The following is a 20,797-nucleotide window of genomic DNA, read 5'->3' on the forward strand; positions in this document are numbered from 1 at the left end:
TTTTCAGCTGGATAATTTTCTTGATCCACTTTGTTGTGTAGCTGCACAGATGTTTGCATTGGCACAATGGGAGGGATCTGAGTGGCAATGCATTTTGCTATATTCTTGATAGCTGGACTGGTTTCACATATCCCAGAGGAGAAATCCGTTTTTTGGTACTCTTGGGCAAAGTTGAAACAACTAATTTAAAAAAAAAAAAAAAAAGGAATGGAATTTTCCTTCAGAGTGAGTTAGACTGTAAAGGGTTATGACATGAAAAAGACTTGTTAAATTCTGCACGAGCCAAATGCAATGTATTTGCAAAGTTTTGGTTCACACACTTTGCAATGATGCCAGTGCATAAACACAGCTGTTTTGGCAAGACGACATGCGATGTGGGATGGGATTGCAGTGAATTTTTGTTTATGCAATATAATATATACATATCAACTGCCTTCAGATACCTGGGAGGGAGGGATTCGGTTTTGTTGAAGAAACTTTAGAACAATACCTGGCAGCATGATTTTATTTTCGTGTGTCTCTAAGCAGGGTATAATGAACAATAAAGTGTATTAGAAACAGTGACAATAACTCCTCCCCCCATTTTCCCAGCTTGGCTTGGAGTGCATTCATATGCGTAAGAAGGATGACAGATATATCAAGGAAGCTCTTTCCATGCTTACGAATGCCTTGGAGGTTCGAGTGCCCTTCGGAAGTCTGTGGCTGTGAAGATAGCTAGTGCAGGAGTGAGTCAGGGCAGGATTTCCCCCAAACACCCGCTCCTGAGGTGGCCAATTACAGTCCCGACGGTCGTTTACCGGCATCAGTATTGACTGAAGGGACGGGGAAGGAGAGGGGAGTGCTCCTGCATGCTTGTCGAGCTGCGCCGTGCGGCGGACGAGGCCAGGATGCTGTCTCCCAGCCAAGGACAGGGGGTGGAGGGTTTTTAGATGAGAAGAGGCTTAGCTGTTGGGAGGCTGCAAATTTAGCCATCAGAAACTGGGAGGGTTGAGAGAATCAAGATACCTTTCCTGGAAGGCCAGTTCGATCAAAGGGCCTGTAAGATTACTTGCTGTTCCTTTTTTTCTTTTTTTTTTAAATAACTTTTTAAATTTAGGAAAAGTACCTTTTAAAATAGTGAGCCCCTTCTATGCTCCCCTGCATTTGGATAAAATAACCTTTGGCTGGACAAAATATTGGACAAAATATATAAAAACCCCTTTGGTACAGCCTTCATCTCCTAAAGGAACAGAAGCCTCTTGATTTATTGTGCAAGAGTGATGCTGTTCACTTATTAATGATGCAAAGTTCAGGCCAAGTACTTCTCAAAACTGTTGTAATTAAGAAAATGCACCCTAGTGGCTGCTATACTCACGATATCGATGCAAATATAGCTGCTTCTTTAGCCAGGTACTAATCTGGGCTTAAAACCATCAGTGTCCTGGTTTTGCATTTTTAAGTTGATCAAAAATGGAGATGAAAATTTCATTGCTTGGTAATTTTGAAATTAGGCAGGCAGCCCGTTAGAGGGAAGGGTTGGGGGGGTAGTTGGACTGGGGATTTTGTGCGTGTAGACTTGCATGTGAACCATTAGGATTTTTCCTGTAGGACACAAAAGGGAAAAAATATTCTAGCTTTTGAACTGAACAAAGGTGTCCCTGTTGAGATTTTAGGCATATTCTTTTCATTGTTTGAACGGTTGTCTGAGAACTGCTTTCTTAATAAGGCTGTGTTTCACAAAGTGATTAAGTAATAGGATTAATTTTCATGTAGTTTTAAGTTTCCCAGTTGAAATCTGCATGGCTCTGAATACATTATCTTCCTTTTTTGTACTGAAAGACACAAGAAGTATTTCCATGAGTAGTGGCGTGGTGAAGTCTGGAGTAGGTTCTGGCAGGGTCTGGGTCCTTCTGGAGGATTGGTGGCTTGTGGGAAATACTTGGTAGGGCAGCAGATGACAATCCTTATGTGCTGACCTCTTGATATATTTTTCTAAATGTATTTTGCTTGTTCTTTATATTCAAATGAGGAGCCAAGAGTGCTGAATGGAAAAGACAGTAGTAGTGTAACGGTGGTCAAAGGTATTTTCACACGCTTATTTCAGTCTTTCGTCAAAGAGGGAATGAGAACTCTCAGTAGTGTCACCGGATGTGATTTTCTGGTCTTTTTGCACGATGAACGTAACTGGAGGGGAGCCCTGCGCTGTGCGTGAGAGGTGCTGTCCTACAGGGGCATTGCTGAGTACCTGATAAAATAATACTTTTGTTCAAGGAGATACGATTTACTCCCTCAGTCATTATAGGCTGTTGGACTGGAGAAAAAAACAAAAACAGCTACCCCCCTCCTTTCCTCCCCACATGTGCAGTTTATATAGCTTGGGCATTCTTAAGCATAGAAACATATTCCAGTTGTCCTGACAAAATATTATCTCCTCTTCCTGATAGATCCAGAGTACAGAGGGGGATCTACCACATGTTCCAGCTTCTCACCAGCTGGCAGTGACCAAGTCAAGGAAAGGTGAGTAGACTTCAACTCCCGGGAGACAGCAGTCTGCTGAGTGTCCTTCCCTCTCTGAAATGCTGATTCCGATATTTAAAACTTCTAAAGTTTCTTTTTCTCTTTAGAAATAAAAAAGATCTGGGTTTCTTTTTCAGCTAAATCACAGAACATTACTGTAAAGTGGCAACCAAATTACAGGCAAGACAACAGCCCTATAACCTCACTGGCTGTTTTCACTTTTGTACAATTGATGATAGCTCAGAGGAACTGAAATGTTAATTCAGATTGTATGGGATTTTTTTTCCCTGGCAGATCCTGTAATTTAAGATACCCATTTAAACTAAAATTATATTGTTTTAAACCTAAATTGCATGATACATCCAGCTTTTTCCTATGCGCTACTGCTCTGTCTGCAAGCTGGCTGCACAGAAGACTAGTGTCTTGCACCCACATGGAAATTGCAGTCCTTCACATGGCAAACTCTGTGCACTGGCTTTTGTGGCTTACTTAGTTTGTGCTTTCATCTCAAATTCTTATTTATCTATCTTATGGCTTGGGAGGGGGACAAAGTTGATCTTTAAGTTCATTTTGTGATTGTTATTTTGCCCAATGTTAGCAAGTGAAGTCCGTTCTCTAGGTGTTACGTGTAATTACAGAAGAAATAGAGCTTGTTGCATTTAGTGAGATGCTTAGCTGCAATGCAATTTCTTGGTGAAACATGACTAACATCTCTAGATACTAAAGAGAGGCAGAAAAACCTGTCCTAAGAAACAGAGATCATCTTATTTGCCTTTTCACAAATGAACTGACAGTCTTGTGAACTGTCAGCTGAATTGCATTAACATGGTTGAGAATGCTCTGGACTAAGCGCTGAAGGTTAATGCCTGGTTATTAGGGATAGCTTGTGCTACTAGTTCAGCAGTGTTTTGTACAACGCAGCATTGTACTCACTAGTCTTCCTCTGTTACAAACGTAGGCCACCAAGAAGGACTGCCAGAAACTGCACCTCTAACTGTTCCCAACGTTTCTCCCTTGGCTGTATTTTAATTTTGTGATTACATGCTTTACGTGATTACAGGTAAAGAGATGCACTCTTTACAGGTCAGGTCTCTTGTTTGCCTGGCCTCATCAGTTTCAGAAAGAGCTTTTCAGAGAAAGGCAACTTAAGGAACCAGGAGCTGCAGTCAGGGAGGAGAAAAATACATTTTTTCATCTTCTGAAATGCTAATTTTGTGTTTTCTGTTCCGCTAGCTATTTTTCCCTCTTCTTCCTCCATGCACAGAAAAAAAAAAGAGTCAGGTGGTCCTGCGTGTACCTGCTGAAAGGTACCAGCAGTTCTGGCAATGGGTCTTCAGTATGGCAGACGTGGGGCATGCCGCCTCATGTTTCCCAGCTAGTATATCCCACCCGTTTCTGAATGCATGTGGCATACATGAGCGATGACACTTTGTTATCATGCAAGTATTGCCTGGAGTTTTCTATGACTTACCTAACAAAGATGTCAATGCTGATCATAAGCTTGCACGTTTGCTAAAAGTCACTCTGAGACCAACATTTTATTTCACCTGGAAGATGTGGAAAGCTTAGGGCTTTGTTCTGTACGGCTTTCAGTAAAATTGCCAAGAAGGAGAGCATTTGGTAGAGAACTTATCCAAAACGTTAAAAAACAGCAGTCAATTTTTTTTGCAAGTTGTCCAACATGAGACAACATAGTCCTGTTTTTTCAGAGAGCAGGTGCTTACCAGGTTTGAAGGCATCCACAGTTAATGGTCACTTATTAAAAATGCCGGCCATTGTGTCTGAACGTGAAATGCCACTCTCACTAGCAATGTCTTGAGGTGGGATCAGCATGAAATTCAAGCACTGGTCTTCCGTTGCAATGTGATTTCAGGTGATGATCCTCATACAGACCTACCTCTTTCAGTGGTGTTGGCTCTACTGTACATAAGCACCCATGAACAAAAAATTTGTTCCAGATGAATGATTCCCCTGAAGGAATGCATTTGTACTTTTTTTTTCACGTAGGGGTACTTCTGTGTCAGTTAGCAGACTTAGTGCTGTTCGATACAGACTGTTATAAACCTTGCAATGTCATTTTACATCTACACAGAGGGCTGTGGATGCTTTCTCTGACATTTACAAGTTTGTAAGGCATTTTAAGAGGGCCTATAATAAGATGTGAAGTATTTGAATTAAAAAAAAAAAAAAAAAGAGATTCTCTTTCCTACTGAAATACTCTGCAGACTTAAGTTATGCTTGAACAACACTGAGTCTGCTGCTGTTTAGACTCCCCATTAAGGCATGTTTCCCATTTCAGATTAGCTTTGTTTATAAGTGGTCAGCTTAGATTTTCAAAGCAGCTTGCAAATGATTGCTTTGCTATAGTACTGTCTTTGTTAAACACTTTATAGGGGATACAAAGAATTCTGTATCGTATTGACTAGCTTCATGTACTTTTTAGGTTATGTCTTCCAAATGGTACTGAACTGAGCTAGTTTATCCATTATGCCCAAAACCAGCATTCTGTTCTTTGTTGTTGCAAACCTCAAATGTAGATGTATTTTTGTGCAAGGGGGTTTTTTTAGGAACATAGTAGAGAAGAATGAAAAGCTTCAGTTGCTTTGCACTGTAAACATACAGTGCTGCTAAATGTCCACTATAAAAAAAACTTATTGCAAAGTTATCTGGAAGGAAGGTTTGTTAGTTGGAAAACAAAATTCTTCCTGACATATTTATACAACAGCACCTTCCATTCCAAAAAATGCCCAACAAACAAGACAAATATAGGTACAACGTGTGGAGAACAAAGTATTCTCGAGGCATTGTAATTTGTGAGTGTCAGGTTGCTGACATCTGTGGCTCCATGAAATTTTGAATAGACACAAACCCGATTGTTTTAAGGCATCTGACATTGATAGTCAAAAGCAGTGATTAATTTTGACAATTTAGTTCTTGAAAGTGAAGAAAGCACATCAGCACTTCCTGTCCTTAATATATTATTGTATTTTTATCTCTCTGTGGGTGCAGCTCCACAGGAGATTGGAGATGGGGGAGTGAGAAGAAAATATTTGCAACACATTTAGTATTTGTGGGAGTCTGTGCTTATCTGTCCAGAAGCTAGGAAATCCCCAGGGACTCTGAAGAGTTTCTGCAGCAGGGCTCCCTACTGGGCTGGTTTTGGCAGTGCTGGGGTGCAGGGTGCGATCAATATGGGAAAAAGGGGCAGCAGATATGTAATCCTGTAATGGAATACTTTATAGCTAAGTTGGGAATGTCAATTTATTAATAATCTTGTGAAATACAAAGTGCATTAGAGCTTTGCCAATACTGCAGGTACAAGCAACATAGATGTTACTAAAGCTTCATGGGCAGTTTCCACGTATTTCTCCTTCTCTTCTGTATGAGCAGTCGAGTGACGCAGAAAGTGTAAGATAAGTACCTGATGGGACTGTTTGGACTGGTGAGACTGACAGTCCATTGGTAGCTGAATATTATTTTACAATAGATGAATTATTCCATTATTTGATAGTGATTCTCTGATAAATCTGTGCTCTCATATTTTGTGAACCGCAGACTTGTTTCTTCATCATCTGCTCTTGTTTACAACTTTGTCAGCTTATTTGATGTATTTCTGAATACCCACATTTCTCTGGCATGTATTCAGTGCCTAAAAATATTTTGAATTTTTCATACAGCTTAAAACAATAATCCAAGGGGCATTTTGGTTTGTGCTCTGTTTAACTGGGACCTGAGTTTGGTTGTTCCTTCTCGTTTTGTTCATCTTGGCTGGTTCCCTTTCTCACACTTTATGCTGCCTCTGGCCTTCCCCCTCTAATTCAGATTTCCCCTACATAGTGTTGATAATAGCTTTGGGCTGCAGGGTCAGCATCATGCGGTGACCTTTTTACGGAAGGTACAGTTCCCTTAGTGGGGGTACGCAGGGCAAGGGATGATCCCAGGTTAGCTCCTACAACCCAGCCTTTGGTGCTGAGTTTTCTGCATTCAAGGTGAAGAGAGGGGAACCATATCTCATCACAACCTCCTTCTCTTGAGACTCCATTGCCAGGAGGCATTTTAATCAAGATCTGAATGTAACTCTTTAGCTGTTTTTTAAAATGTTTTCATGCTTTCCCTTTGTCTGCTTGAATCTGAGAGACTTCCAGGTGCCATAGAGCAGGTTGTACATCTGAATCAGTAGTTGACAAGGAGGGTGGATGGCATTATGTATCAGTATACCCTGATGTACAAGTTGGTATTCCCATTCTTTACAGAGCTAAACCTTGTCATTTCACTACTGACGTAGTAGAGATTCCTGTTCTTTAAAAGTTTTTACTGCATTTACATCATAGTGGTGTAGTGGAGAACTCTGAGAACTTGCAAGAGACAAGGGTAAGGTGTGGTAGAAGAATACTACTTGTACATACAAAAAATGTCTTCTCTGATTTGCTTTAAACGTTCAAATAAAATCCGAGCCGCTCTGCAACACAGAAAGCAAGGGATGGCTGTATTAAGGGGATGTCTCCTTAGGTGGAAACAAGGCAGTTCGAATCTGTTCATACTGTGCTAGTCTCTTGCCACGGATAAAGACAATGAGGCAGGTGTGGGTGCCTCTGCTCTAGACTGACCAGTTGACTGGCAGTATCTGTCATGTAAAGCTGTCAAAGCGTGTGCGTAAATAACCAATGCTATAGAAAATTATCTAAACCACTGATTTTTACTTTAGTACTGTGTCTCTGAGGAGGCCAAGAATGGATTTGAGGAGACATATATACATATATATATATATGTAATATTTTTTAATAGTTGAAAAGGAAATACTGACTGAGAAGGAAATAGAAGGGCAGGTCAATATTTTTCTTGAGAAGTAATAAGCTTCATGCACATGAAACCAGATGCCAGCACACACACTTTGCTTTATCGGAACTGGTTGTAACTCTCCCCTGTGGCTAAGGCTTTCACCAGTAGTGCCTTTTCCTTTTAAATTAAAATTCACCAAACAGGAAAAGAGACAGAGAGGAGGCCAAAGTAGGTGACTGTTCACCTGGGAGGAGGTGACAGCTTCCCACCAGCCTCAGCTGTAGTGGCAACGTGTTCATGGCACACTCTTTCAGCCATATTAATTGTAACGGGCAGTTAATAAGAGCTAGTCCGGTTCTCAGGGAAGTAATTTCCATTGTCTTCACTGGGAGCTGGGTGGGGATGTCTGCCTTGAGGTAGAAAAGTTGTTTATCATCGCAGGATATTGTGGCTACCATGATAACAGAACAGCAGCACAATTTGAAAGGCACTCCCTAAAAGCTGTGTGAAATCGCTGATACAGAATTTTAATGGGCAGTTTGCCTCTGCTGGTGTTCACAAGCTTCTGGGCCTGTGCAGGCTTTTATTTCTGTGTTAGTGAAATGTTCATCAAAATTAATACTGAAAAAAATTAGTTCTGAATATCCAGCAGTTTCAAAACAGTTTTCATAACGCATTCCAATGCATTGAGCTGTGAACTGGGATTAATTATATGATGACAGTTAAGCGGTTGAAGGAATGTGGGGTAAAATTCTGCCCTGAGCCTCTGAGAAGACAGCAGCAAGCTTTTGCCCCAGGGTGAGGAGGAGGAGGCAGGGGTCTGGGGGCTAGAGGCCGCTGTGGTCTCATCCCATCTCCAAGCTTTTACACTTCTGTGGAGAGCTAGAGGTGAGATACGGTTGTTGCCTGGGCTGCCATCTGGCTAAGCAAAACGTTTATGGTGCCGTAAGGTAAACCCATACCTGGTGAGTGCCTCCTGTGTCTAGCAGGGAACAATATACATGCAATACTGCACTGCAGAGCTTGCTGAGATCTCCTTGAAGAGCAGCTTTGTAGCTATAGTGCTTGCACCAGAGGAAACCGCTCCTGAGCAGCACTGAGGATTTTAGACTCTCTTTAGGCTATTTTAACACTTACCTAATCAAAGTAGAAAGGAAAAGCAGAGGGATCTTATCTTTCGTGTATAAAATGAGCCCTGGGAATGTGCTTTGGCGGATTGCCTGTTGATGTGTCAGAGATGTTTTGTATTTGTCCGCTAAAGCAGCGGAGGACCATCTCTAGCAGTTCTCCAAGTCCTGCGCATCGCCCTCTCTGCTCATGTGATGCTGTTCTTCTGGGCGTATGGGGTGGTGTGGGCTGGCAGGAGACGAGTGATCTCCTTTATCTCCATGATCAGGAGGGGTGGTGAATCTGTACGTGTCAATACAAAAGCAACTGTTCCATTGCCTGCATGTGAATTAACCAGTGATTCAGTTTTATGGAAGGAAAACTCCAAGAGTGGCAACATCTGCAGAGTGGAGTGTTTTCCACAGTACAGGAAAGAAAAATGTACCGCTTCCACCGCTGCTTGAAGTTTCACAAGTAGGGTTTTGCATGAGAAGAGGTTTTGCTCAAAACAAACAAGCTGTTTCTCTGTATTGTTCAAAGTGGAATTTGAAAAGGAATGGTGTTAGCCACTTAATGTTACTTTGATGTAAAAGGAAAGCATGTATTGAATGTGATTGGGCATGAAAGGTTGTGATTTGTAAAGTAATTACGGTTGGGTTTTGCTTGTTTTAAACAGATCAGCTGTTACGGACCGCAAGTCAGCACTCTGACAGCAGTGGCTTCGCTGAGGACTCCTCCACAGATTGTTCTCCGTTTAATCAGCTTCAGGTAAGGTTCCCATGCTGTGGTTGAAATATTACCGATTATTGTGGGACCGTAGGGACCTGGGGAGAGATGTTGATGTTTGATTGCTATCGTGACCGTCAGTCTAGATCTTACAAAACTTCTCATTTTCAGAGCTGGACCTGCTGAATCCCTTACAGAACTGTGTTAAAATTGTTAAACCTTTCTGGTAGGATAATCTGGGTATACTTGGGCCTGGAATAAGTTCTAAGTTCAGTATGTCCTGTTTGCTGTTTCTGGTGTATCTCTTCTGACCGAGGCTCCAGAATCGCAGTCCATTCCTCTCATGACTGCAGTGGGTAGAGATTAAGGTAATGAAAGAATATAGCTTTTCTGCTGATCATTTAATTTCTTGTAGCATTTTTGTCTTCCCACTCATTTTCTTTTGCATATTTTTCTATTTTTTTTTAGTTAACAGCTGACAGAAAGGGAAAGCAATTTCATACTAACTTTACTACGAAGGTGTACTAATGTCTAGACAATCTCGAGCTCCTGCACTCTTTCTTCTTCCAGTTCCTTTGATCTTGGTCCCAGAACTTGCTGTGATACTGACCAGAGAGCACATGTTTTAGTGGAGGCTTTTGTTCCAGCATGGTGCTTAGGTGTCTGCTCAATACACACCTTTGTTCAGCATTGTACCTGATATTTAGGAGAGGTGTTCTCTTGCCTCTCCTAAAACATTTGCACAGTCATAGCCATGATTTGGTTGGCCTGTGAATCAGCCAGAGAAAAGTCTTGAGTTGGATCCTGGCCTCAAGGCCATCGGTTAGCTGTCTGGGACCTCAACCAGAGTCCAGAGGAATACAAAGATGGGAGTCTGGCTATCACCACTAATTTCATTTCTGTGGCTTGCAGCTGCTGAGCTTTTTTAATGCTACAGTATGTTTTTTTCCTTGTGGCGCAACAAATATTTTTAAAGCTGTTTGGCACTTACTAGGAAGAGAATACCACCCTCCCCATCCATCAGTGTTGCTTTTCCATTTCAGTAGTGGTATTCTGTGCTTTCTAGTTCAGTTGTTTTTCAACTAAGTACCAAAATGAAAGCCAAGACAGTGCTAGTCTTTGTGTCTCCCTTAAACATCAGCTTGCACTTTCCAAGAGCAAGAGAGTGAATAAATGAAATCATGAGCCTGAGTCTCTGTAAGGAGCATAATAGTCCAAGATACTGGTTCTGCTCTCTACTAAACTGGGACTACACTGAAGTTGACAGGCATGTTAGAAGGAATCTCAGGTTAGAGTTGCTCACTCCTGATCTTTATATTGGTTGCAACCTGATTAAGAGTCAAGTGAAAGCATGTTGCAACTAAGTGCCCCTTCACTGGAAGACTGGTGGAGTTTATTTTTGTTGACTGTAAAGGGATGAGATTTTTCTGCTTTGTCTTATGCTGTTTTGAAAAGACATTTTGACTGCATGAGATTTGTGCCATGGAGTTGCTAGGCTCTCTTCTGCCACCTTCACTGCTTTATTCAGAGCAAGTGCTGAGCTGAATTCAGAGACTAGGGGAAATGAGAACTTGGCAGCTAATGAAGAGAACCTGTGAGAAGATGATGAAGGGGATACAGAGGGGTGTATATTGTTTCTTAAAAGTATGGTAAGTTAGTGCCATCTACTGTTAAATAATTGACTCTAGCAGCCATAGCTGCTACTCAGGAGAGTTCCTCTGAAACTCAGGAGAAAACTCAAAAACTAGAATGGTATTGCCTTTCATCCCTGACATCCAAAATAAAGATTTCTAAGGGAGATTTTGGCATTAAGATGGGATATTCTGCAGGGGAGTTTCATGTTACCAAAGAAGCGAGAAGAATTCTCCATCCAAGTTCTTGAAGTTTTGCTTGCCTGACTTGTAAGTGAACAATGTGGTGGAGGATTAGAGACACAGGTATGCACACATGTAGCACACCTAATTTCACCTAGACATTACAATCTTGTGTTCTTTTAATACCTTTGACTTGAACAGTATCTGAACCTGTACTGTCATACTAATTTGTGACTGGGCCAGTAAGTGCAATGTTAAGCACATACTTGTGAAGTTGACCTTCATGACTGAAATTTTCTTCTAGATGGTTGGAGAAGGAACTGTTGCCTGACGTACACCATAAGTAATCTCTCTAGAAGAAACTCATAGTTGGTATCCTAACGGCAGTGAGATCTGCAGAAATTAGAGATGGGAAAAGCTTCTCTATAAATTTCTAGTTCATGTGTCAACTATGGTGAATTACCAAGACTGTACTTTATAACACATATTCTTATGAAAATGTCTTGTCCGCTTGTAAATATACAAGTCAATCAGTCCAGCCTAAGGAATATGCTTTGTAATCCATAGATCTCTTTTTTTTTTTTTCCTTTCTCATAGATGCTTTTCCTGCCATTTGTTACCTGTTAAACTAGCATTTCCCTCATACATGTGCTCTGTTTTAAACTGTGATTTAGAATGAAAAGGGGAAGAAGTATTAGGAGAAAGAAAGGGAGGATGGGGTAATAGTACTGGATGCAGTCTGCAATAGAGATTAGCAGCCTAATGTAAGATTGCCAGTCTCAGACAATTCTGTGACTTCAAACAGGCCGAGTGTATAGGCAGACTGGTTTTCCCATTCTTGGTGTTGTCCTGTGACACTAGTTTCACTACGGTCTGCAGTTCTCCTCACTGCTCTGTATGCATTCCCTAATACCACCCTTCATTTCAGCGCTGTCTGTGAGCCTTTATATATGGGAGATGCCACGTACTTCCACCCTGCTATCCCTTTGTCATCACTATCTAAAACACAATTTTACTCTTTTTACTCTTTTAATCTGCTGCCACTTCTATTCTGCTGGCAATAAAGAGTTTATTGTCAAATCAGAGAAACATGTGAATAGTTTGCTCTTATTTTTTTAAACCATCTCCTTTTTGGTGCCATACTTTAATGTGCTTCTAATCTCTCTGATACTATGGTTTCTTTGTTCTCCTTCACTGTTTTTCTTGCACACTAACTGCATTTTGTATTATTCGTTCTGCTCCCTACCATGATGCCCAATGAATATGGACTTGGACTCTTAGCCTGACCCCTAAGAAGGCAGTAGTTGAGTCTCCAGTATGTTCACCCCTTTGCTGGCTCATATCTTTCCTAGGTTCAGGAGTCTCTGCAGGGCATGGGAAGCAGCGCTGACAGCTGTGACAGTGAGACCACCGTGACGTCACATAGTGAGGAACAGAAGACACCAATAGCCAAGGAACTGCCCTGTTTCAATGAGTTTGAGGAGGAAGGTGATGATGATGGTGATGATGATGATGACAATGATGAAGAGGATATTATCTCTCAAGTAGAGAGACGAAAGGTAGGGGGACCTTCTGAGAACAGAAGGAGCGAAGACAGAAAAATTACTGACTATGAAACTGAACAAAATCAAGGAGGAGAAAGCAAGTCATCTCATATATCAGACACAGCCCAAGGAGAGTTCAGCTCTAAAGAGGAAGACACTTCCAGTGAGCGAAAAGAATTGGACCTGCTGGAGGAAGGCAGCGTGTTTGAGTTCCCTCAGTACCACACACACCATATCCTCAAGTCAATGGAGTCTCTGGAAGGTGGTGGCTCCTCCCCATCGTCCATGGACAGGGTTCACATCGCCTTGCAAAGAGCCGAGATGAGGATTGTCAGCACATCTGATTCCAGGGCCGGACGCACTCTGCTTAAGTCAAAAGATCTCCTGAGGAAGCAGAGACTCTGGTTTGCTCAATCGGGCTATCCTCTAAGGCGGTCTCAGTCTCTCCCAACCGCATTGCTGAATCCGGTGAAAGTGGTGTCCTCTGTGAATGTCCAGTTAACTCCAGGAAAAGAGACTCTGTGCAGTCCTCCTTCTTTCACCTACAAGTACACACATGTGGAGGAAGACAAGAAACCAACGTCTGAGAATGACAAGAGTGAGGGTGAGGTAGCTGCCAGCCAGCCGGTGTGCAAATCCACACTGTTCATTGCGCCTTCATCCTCCAAAAAAGAAGTGCCCCAGACCGGGCCCAACAGACTGTCCGAGGAGCCCAGTCCCACCAGGGTACAGAGCTGCCTGCTGCACACACCGGCACACATGTCCCAGTCGATGTGCTCCCTCCACTCCCTCCCCGCCGAGTGGCAGGACAGACCGCTCTGCGAGCACATGAGGACGCTGAGCACCCACAGTGTCCCAAGCATCTCCGGCTCTTCCTTCGGTGCCTTGCTTTCCCCCTTCAGCTGTCCCTTCTCTCCAAGGCACGCTGGATTTCCTCATCGACCTCATGCCATCAACCCTCCCTCCACCGTGGAGATGCAGCTGCGCCGGGTCCTACACGACATCAGAAACTCTCTGCAGAACCTCTCACAGGTAAGAGCAAGCCAGATTTTTACCTTGGGCAAAGAGGCTTCTTATTTTATCCTTACAAAACCAAAATGTTAATCTGAATATTCCTTTGTGTAGTGCAGCAGATCAGGAAAAAAATGACATTTTGTGGAAGTTTGATTTGCTACTGTTTTAGGAGCTTCTGTTTAAAGTGGCTGATGATCATCTCTCTAGTGCTCCGCTATTTTTGCACTTAATCTTTTCTTGTTGCAGTTGACCCAGATTTTTTTTTTTTTTTTTTTTTACTGTGATCGATATTCTTGAGTGGGAGGGAAGAACAGTGTACTCTTTAGCAGCTATTATTTTAAGGTGATAGTCATTAGGTTTGAAAATACATATTGACAGTCCTTTAACCTCTCTCTTGTCTTTGACATACTTGCCATCCAACTGAGAATTTTTTTTTTTTCATTGCAAGTCCCATGGCTTCACTAATGATGTCAGTGATGATGTCTGTTCATATACATTTCCCATATGAATTTCTGTGCTGTTTCACGACAACCTTTTGCATGTTCAGCTCTGGAGCTAGTCAACGTGATCCTCAAGTCATCTGTTTTTCATTAAGAGCCAGTTTTTTCACAGTGTTTGAAATTTTGTCCATCTCTTCACTCAGAGAAGAAATGCTTTAAAATGCAAGCGCATTTTTTTTACCAGTTTCTGCCACACCTGCTCTACACTATTCAGTTGTAGAGCTTCAACAATTTCTGTGGGTTTTACCCAAGAGCAAACATGTGCCTGCCTGCACCATATTCCAGGTGGTAGGCTGTAGTGGGCTTTTTTAGACCCCTGTTGTTTTGTTTTATTTTGCCACTTGTGAAAAGTTAAAGGCTAGTCCATCCTGCCTTTAGTTATATTAGCTGGCCTTGCTTCTTGGAGCAGCTTTGAGTAGTGGGACACAGCTCTGCAGTGGAAAGCTGCGATCAACGGTGTTTTAAGTCAGCCATTGCTCAAGATAATGGACGGTGTGCCTGGGAGTAAGCGTTTGCAGAATTTAACCTTCTTTGTAAAATTTCCTCTTGGGAGCCAATTGCAGCCTTGATATGGGTAAGGTTACAGTGTGCTACAGCACTTTTATCACTTATACCGTGCTAACTAAACCTGCTGAAGAAGGCTCTGTATTACGTCCGGAACTCATGCTCAAGCTGGTTCAATTAAAATAACAAAATTAGTATCGGAGGGGATAATAATATCTCCTAGCCCACTTGTTCTACTTCCAGTGTAATTTGTCTAGACTAATTCCATTTTGGGGTCTTGGTCCTTCTCACTACAGAGGTTTGTATGAAAACGTCTTGCTTACAATACACAGTCCCCTGGTGCTGCTTTTTCCTACAGCCAAGGTCAAGTTTGGCACACAGCATACTCAGCTGCTAAAGAAAAAGTTGAGATGTTTCAAATATATGATTCTGATTTTAGGAAGGAATAAAGAAGAGTAGATAAATTCCTGATAGAACAGAGAACAGAGAAAACTGAGAGAGGAAAAAAAAACCCATCCCCTTGATGTGATCATGTTTGAGCAAAACTCCTCTGGATGAATGGACATGCTTCAAATTTTCCATAGCGTGTCAATAGTCCTTTGAATTCTTTCAAAATTACATTGGACAAGCTGTCTTTTTCACGTTTGAAAGGTGAATGTTTTTGCTGTTTCCACTGTTCTTTGTTGTGCCATGTCTCTACATGTAACAGCCCCTGAATTTTATCTGGTTGCTGCATGTGTTGATGCAACATGCAAATAGAAATTCTTCAACACTCTTGTTTTCATGAGAGATCATTAGAACGCAGGGGTCTCTGGATGTAGGCAATATAGTGAGATTAAAAACCAAAATCAACAAAAAAACCCCCAATCTAAGAACTAAGCAAAACCCCACACGTGACTGTAATCATGATTTGAAAATGGCACACTTTCATTTGCTCAGTTCTGTTTTCCGAGTTGTTCTTTTTATCATTAGCTAAAACAGTTGAGACTACTGAGTCTTCAGGCATAACATGCCTGCTGCAGAAAAACTTAGCTTTTATTCCTACTTACTGTGTCAGACAGGATAAATTTGGTTTTTCACCTGCAGCGCATTTGCATTACAGAGCTTTGGTGCACAGGCTTCAGTTAAGAGCTGGCACTGCTGGTTTGTAAGGTTTCCTTTTCCTGATACAATATTTACATAGATAGCAGAAATCACAATGCCAGCAAGGTTGTGTTTTAACAGTGGCTGCTGTTGGAGTATCTGCGCATTTGGAAAGACGAGTTCATAAACGGGATTGCTGTCATTCCCATTTCAAATTTCTTGTTTCTTCCCTAGTACCCGGTGATGAGGGGTCCGGATCTTTCAGCGGCCAGCAGTTACACTACTCAGAGGTCATCCATTCTACCTCTCTATGAAGTAAGTTCACACAGTGGTACTTAGTCAAAATAAAACACAAAGAAACGTCCTAAATGTGCCACAGATTGTGCTAACTTTGGGCAGTTCCCTATCTTTGCTCTCAAGAGATAACAGATGACTCCATCCTGCAAATAATGTTAAAAAGGAATTAATCTAAATACATGGAAATCCTTTCATGTGTTTGCTTGTATGATACATCTAAAAATGTTGTTTTCTTCAGTTATTGTGACTTCACAACTTGCAGCCTTTGTAGTATACTGAAGTTGCTGAGGTTCTGCTTGACTCAAAGGGCACATCTGGGCAAATGTGGCTATAGGATCCAGACTTATTTTGATTCAATTTTTCCATGTAACGCATTATTACCTTTTTTTTTCTTTCCCTTTCTCCCCAGAACACTTTCCAGGAGCTACAAGTGGTAAGGCGAAATCTAAACTTATTCCGAACCCAAATGATGGATTTGGAATTGACTATGTTACGTCAACAGACAACAGTTTATCAGCACATGACAGAAGAGGAAAGGTAAAACGATCTTTAAAAAAAAAAAAGAGAGAAAAAACTCTGGCACTTCAGGAAATGTGTTGCTGCCCCTGAAATCAGAGCAAAAAACCTATTAGTTTCAATTTGAACAGGGTCGGAGCTGAGTTTTTGCCAAAAACTTGTTTACTCTTTTCTTTACACTTCTTCATTCTAGAGTTTTTTCCTCTTTGTTTCTTCTAATCCCTATTTCTCATTAATTGATGATTTTTTTCTTCATCCTTTCTCCAAAGTGATTTTACAGCTGTGGATTTTAAGGACTTTTATCATGGGATATGTGAACATAGAATAGTGGGGGGGGAACAAGCCTTAAAGATTTTCAGCTTAGATTCCCCCCCACCCCACCCCCCCCATCTTTGTAGACGTAAATCTAGAATGAACATTGTAGCATTCAGATGCTTTTCCAAATTACAGTGGCCACTTGGCAGCCTACAGATGGCATTCACATTCTGGCTCTGTCTGTTTGTGCTCACAGCTCACCATGAATTGCAGCAGCAGCTGATCCGGAACAATTTTCAAAACTGCTTATGTATTTACTTTAGCTGAATCAGCTCTTGACTAATCACTTTAAAATAAACATGTTTGAAATCAGTTGGCCTTCTTAGACAATGGCATCCTGGCCAAAATGTAGCTGCAACTGCTTGGGAATCTAGAACCACGCAGGAGAAGTAATATGTGATTACTGTGTTGCTCTCTGATTTTCGTTGTTACTGGATTTGATTAGATATATGTATATCTAATCAAATTGGATTTGATTAGATGTATGTGTAAATGCCAATTTCTTCTGCTTGCACATATTTAAGCATTTAAAGCTACAATTTTTGGAGAATGTTCTGCGATACACTATGCTGTTTAGTTTTCTCCATGAAGTGATATATATTTTCTATAAATGGAGAAAGACTTTTGTTCCATCTAGGCGTTCAGCTAATTTTTCCATGAAAGAGGAATTTTCTGTGTTGCACTTTGAATTCCCTTATATGAAGTCCTTTATTCATGGGACTGTCCTGCTCAGTTTCCCCTTTGTGGTGTGCAGCTCAGTGTAGTGAATGCCCTTGTTCTTTTTGTAATGGACTTGGTATAGATATGAAGCTGATCAGCTACAGAGCTTGAGAAAGTCTGTCCGCATGGAGCTACAGGAGTTAGAGATGCAGTTGGAAGAGCGTCTGCTTGCTTTGGAAGACCAGCTGAGAAGTCTGCACACGTCTTCACCTTACAGACCTCAGACACACGTAGTGAGTATTACTTTTGCAACAACATTATATGTTTTCTCAGTGTAATTTTAATAACTCCTAACTGTTAAAACTCTTACAGTGGGATGATATCTGGGGACTCTAATGATGCTGTGTGTATTATCAGGGATCATATTTTCTTATTTTAAGTCAGTGTTTCATCTTGGGGAAAATGTATGTGAATAGAGGGACTTTCTTGGTGTTAATACGTATCAATACATATCTTCTGGGGTTTTACATCTGAGATTTCAGACCTCTTCTGTCAGTGCTTTCTTCTTTTTCCTTGTCATGACCCTGAATTCTCACAGTTTTGGTACGTAGTGCTCATGTCTAAAATCCTTGGGGGATGGTGATGGTCTTTCTGGAGTTTCCCTACACTGAATTTCTTACTTGTGAAATGAGGGCAGAGAGATGAGAAATGCTTAGTGTTTCTCTCCCAAGAAATGGGGTGTGCTTCCCCTCTAGCTCAATCCATGGAACAAAAAAACAGGAAAATCCAGTTGTCGTCCTCATTTTTTTCCTCCATTGCCTTTTGTACTTCCTTCAGATGAACATGTGGCTCCTCGCCAAACAGTGGAAGAAGCTCTGCTCCCACAGACACTCCCCAGAAGCACGAGAGTGGGGATAAAAAAGATGCATATGTTCATTGGTGACATGGCAATACACTTTCTCTTCTTTTTCACTCAGCGGAAGACTGTTCCTCTTTTTTTCTGCTGCAATTCTGCCATCAGCCAAACAAAAGAAGCACAGACAAAAAGTATCATATGTTCTTCCTGGGTTTCATTCCTCTTTCTTAGCTAATCCTCTTCTGTAGAAGCAGCACAGGCACAGGCCACATCTTCCTCTTCAGTATTTTGTCATGGGACAAAAATGGAAACCAAAGAACAGAAAAATATGGTATTACTGTGATCCCAAGCCAAACTTGCATTCTTTGAACAATATAAATATCTTTTTATTTGTAAATCCTTTTATAGAAGAGGGCCAGCTTTAAAAATGACTGAAATAAACTTTCTCCAACCAGCTTTGCTTCCTGTTTCCAAGTTTCTCCTTTTACAGAAAGTTGTCTGAGACACAGTATGTTTATATATTAGCTTCTGACAGCTCTAAAGAAATCCTCAATACATTAACTTGACTTAATTTTTCAGGGTATGTATGGAAGCAGAAGTGCTGATAATCTATCATGTCCTTCTCCACTGAATGTCATTGAACCAGTAAGTAATTGTTGTGTGCTGTATGTTTTACTAAGAAAAAGAACCAGGAAGGGATTTCTTAAAAAAGGTTGCAGGAGATTAATTTTACACATAGTCTTGGAAATACTTTACTCACTTGAGTAGTTCTGTTGAGAACAGCTGCATTTTCCCTTAAGCAAAGCTAACCATAGGTGTAAGAAGCTGTGAAGTCTTGTTTGTTTTTAAGAGGAATATGTAGAAGTGAGATGTTGTTTGCATGTAGTTGATACAATGACTACATGGTGAGTTTTTGTAATTATTTTCTTATTTTTATAAGAAAATAAGGAAAATAATTTCTTATTTTTCTGTGCATTTTATGCTACTGAAAACAAGTCATTCAAAGACTACAGAAAGGAAAGAACAAACTTGAATTGTTTTAGCAAAGAAAAACAGAATCAAGCCTTTACGTGTGTCTCTGTCAATGGCTCTGGCAGGATGCATCTGTATTGCAAAAGTCAGTGGCTTGGGGAACTGCCACAATTCGTATTTATGTTGGCTTTCAAAAAAGCCCATTCCTTTTTATGATCCTCTTTTGTTGCAGTCATAAAGGCAAAGCATATATTTATTTTATAGCTGTATTTGTTACATGGAGGGAATGAGTAAGTGATTGCATAAATAACAAGAAAGCATAGTTGTGTCTGTATGTGACTTTTTTTATATGCTTATTCAGGACTGGTTTTTTTCTGAACCCTTAGGTCTCCGAACTTATTCGAGAGCAGTCATTTCTGAAGTCTGAACTGGGTTTAGGACTGGGAGATCTTGGACTGGAAACTCTCCCAGCAGAGGGTACAGAGTCTGTATTCTCCCATGGAAACTCTGATTCCTCTTCAGTGTGCTCCGGTCACGCAGGTAGAAAAGCTGGTGTTGGATCCTCTGAACTAACAGGAAAGTCTAAGAGTCAAAGCAAGAAGTTATACCGAGCCTCTGTTGCCTTAACACCAACTCCCCCGGTGAGAGCAGGCGCTGGACAGCAGGTAGAAAGCTCCGAGGAGCTTGCAGACTCCAAGCCAGAGGTGGAACACAAACTTGAAAAAGTCACTCTCATGCCTTCGGTTGATGAAATCCACAAAAGCGTGGAGCAGGAGGAGCTGCAGCAAGTCATACGGGAGGTGAGGAGGGAGGGGCTGAGATCTAGGATATTTGAACAGTGTTTACTGAAACCTAAAGACAGGCTATCTGTAATTCTTGGCCACTGGGGTTTTCTCTTCCGTCTCAGGCCAAATCTCCATACTGTTACTGTACTATTTCTGAAGGCTCAGACCTTGTTACTAGATGTTCAAGCAACAGTTGTATTCTTGGGCAAAGCAGTAGATGTTTTTTCAGTGATAGTGGTTAGCATGTAAATTAATCGCTTGTTGCTACTATAAGTCTGGGTGAGAAAGAATTTGCCATCTCTACTACTTGGTTAAGCAGCAGTATTTCAGATTCTCAAGGAAAATTTCTCTGTCATGTTTGCTCGCTAAAATGCCAGGTTTGAGTTAGTTTGATTGATGAAATACTGTTTCTGAAACAACTCTGTAGTAAGTTAAAAATACTTTCCCAGTCCCTCTGCCCTAAACCACTAAGGACTGTAGGAGTGTAAGTGGGGCAAGCAGAAGTCAGACGAGAAGTTATTTCAGACTTTAAGACTGATGTTAGACCAATGCTGTTGGACTAGTTTTATTGGCAGTCAGTGAAAGTGAAGGGTGCTTGGTTATTTTTCCTGTGGGCCAGGTTAAAAAACAGGACTAAAACGGCATGTTTTGTTTGTCAGTGGCATGACAGAAAGCCATGCAAGTAGTATAAATGGGAAAAGGAAGCAAAAGAAACTTGTTCTCAAAAGCACTGCCCGTGAGAAAGTGGAGTGAGCTCTCTGCTGTGTATACAGAAATGGGGATGAGAACCTGTGGGTTTTATTCCCTCTCCTTCACTGGAGAGGGACCA

The 20,797-nt window shown here is 41.3% G+C and overlaps 1 protein-coding gene across 3 annotated transcripts in view; it reads left to right on the forward strand.

The window, feature by feature from the left end:
• The window catches only part of ITPRID2 (ITPR interacting domain containing 2), a 43,402-nt gene that overhangs the window by 15,458 nt on the left and 7,147 nt on the right, over positions 1-20,797 (forward strand). For all 3 annotated transcript variants that reach the window (XM_072874324.1, XM_072874325.1, XM_072874327.1), the window contains 8 exons: positions 2,424-2,496; positions 9,059-9,150; positions 12,275-13,498; positions 15,802-15,882; positions 16,274-16,401; positions 17,498-17,648; positions 18,791-18,856; positions 19,570-19,983. In XM_072874324.1, coding sequence (XP_072730425.1) covers positions 2,424-2,496; positions 9,059-9,150; positions 12,275-13,498; positions 15,802-15,882; positions 16,274-16,401; positions 17,498-17,648; positions 18,791-18,856; positions 19,570-19,983 — 2,229 coding nt within the window. The remainder of the gene's footprint in view (positions 1-2,423; positions 2,497-9,058; positions 9,151-12,274; positions 13,499-15,801; positions 15,883-16,273; positions 16,402-17,497; positions 17,649-18,790; positions 18,857-19,569; positions 19,984-20,797) is intronic.

Source organism: Ciconia boyciana, chromosome 10 (assembly GCF_034638445.1).
Source record: "Ciconia boyciana chromosome 10, ASM3463844v1, whole genome shotgun sequence".
Taxonomy (NCBI): Eukaryota; Metazoa; Chordata; class Aves; order Ciconiiformes; family Ciconiidae; genus Ciconia; species Ciconia boyciana.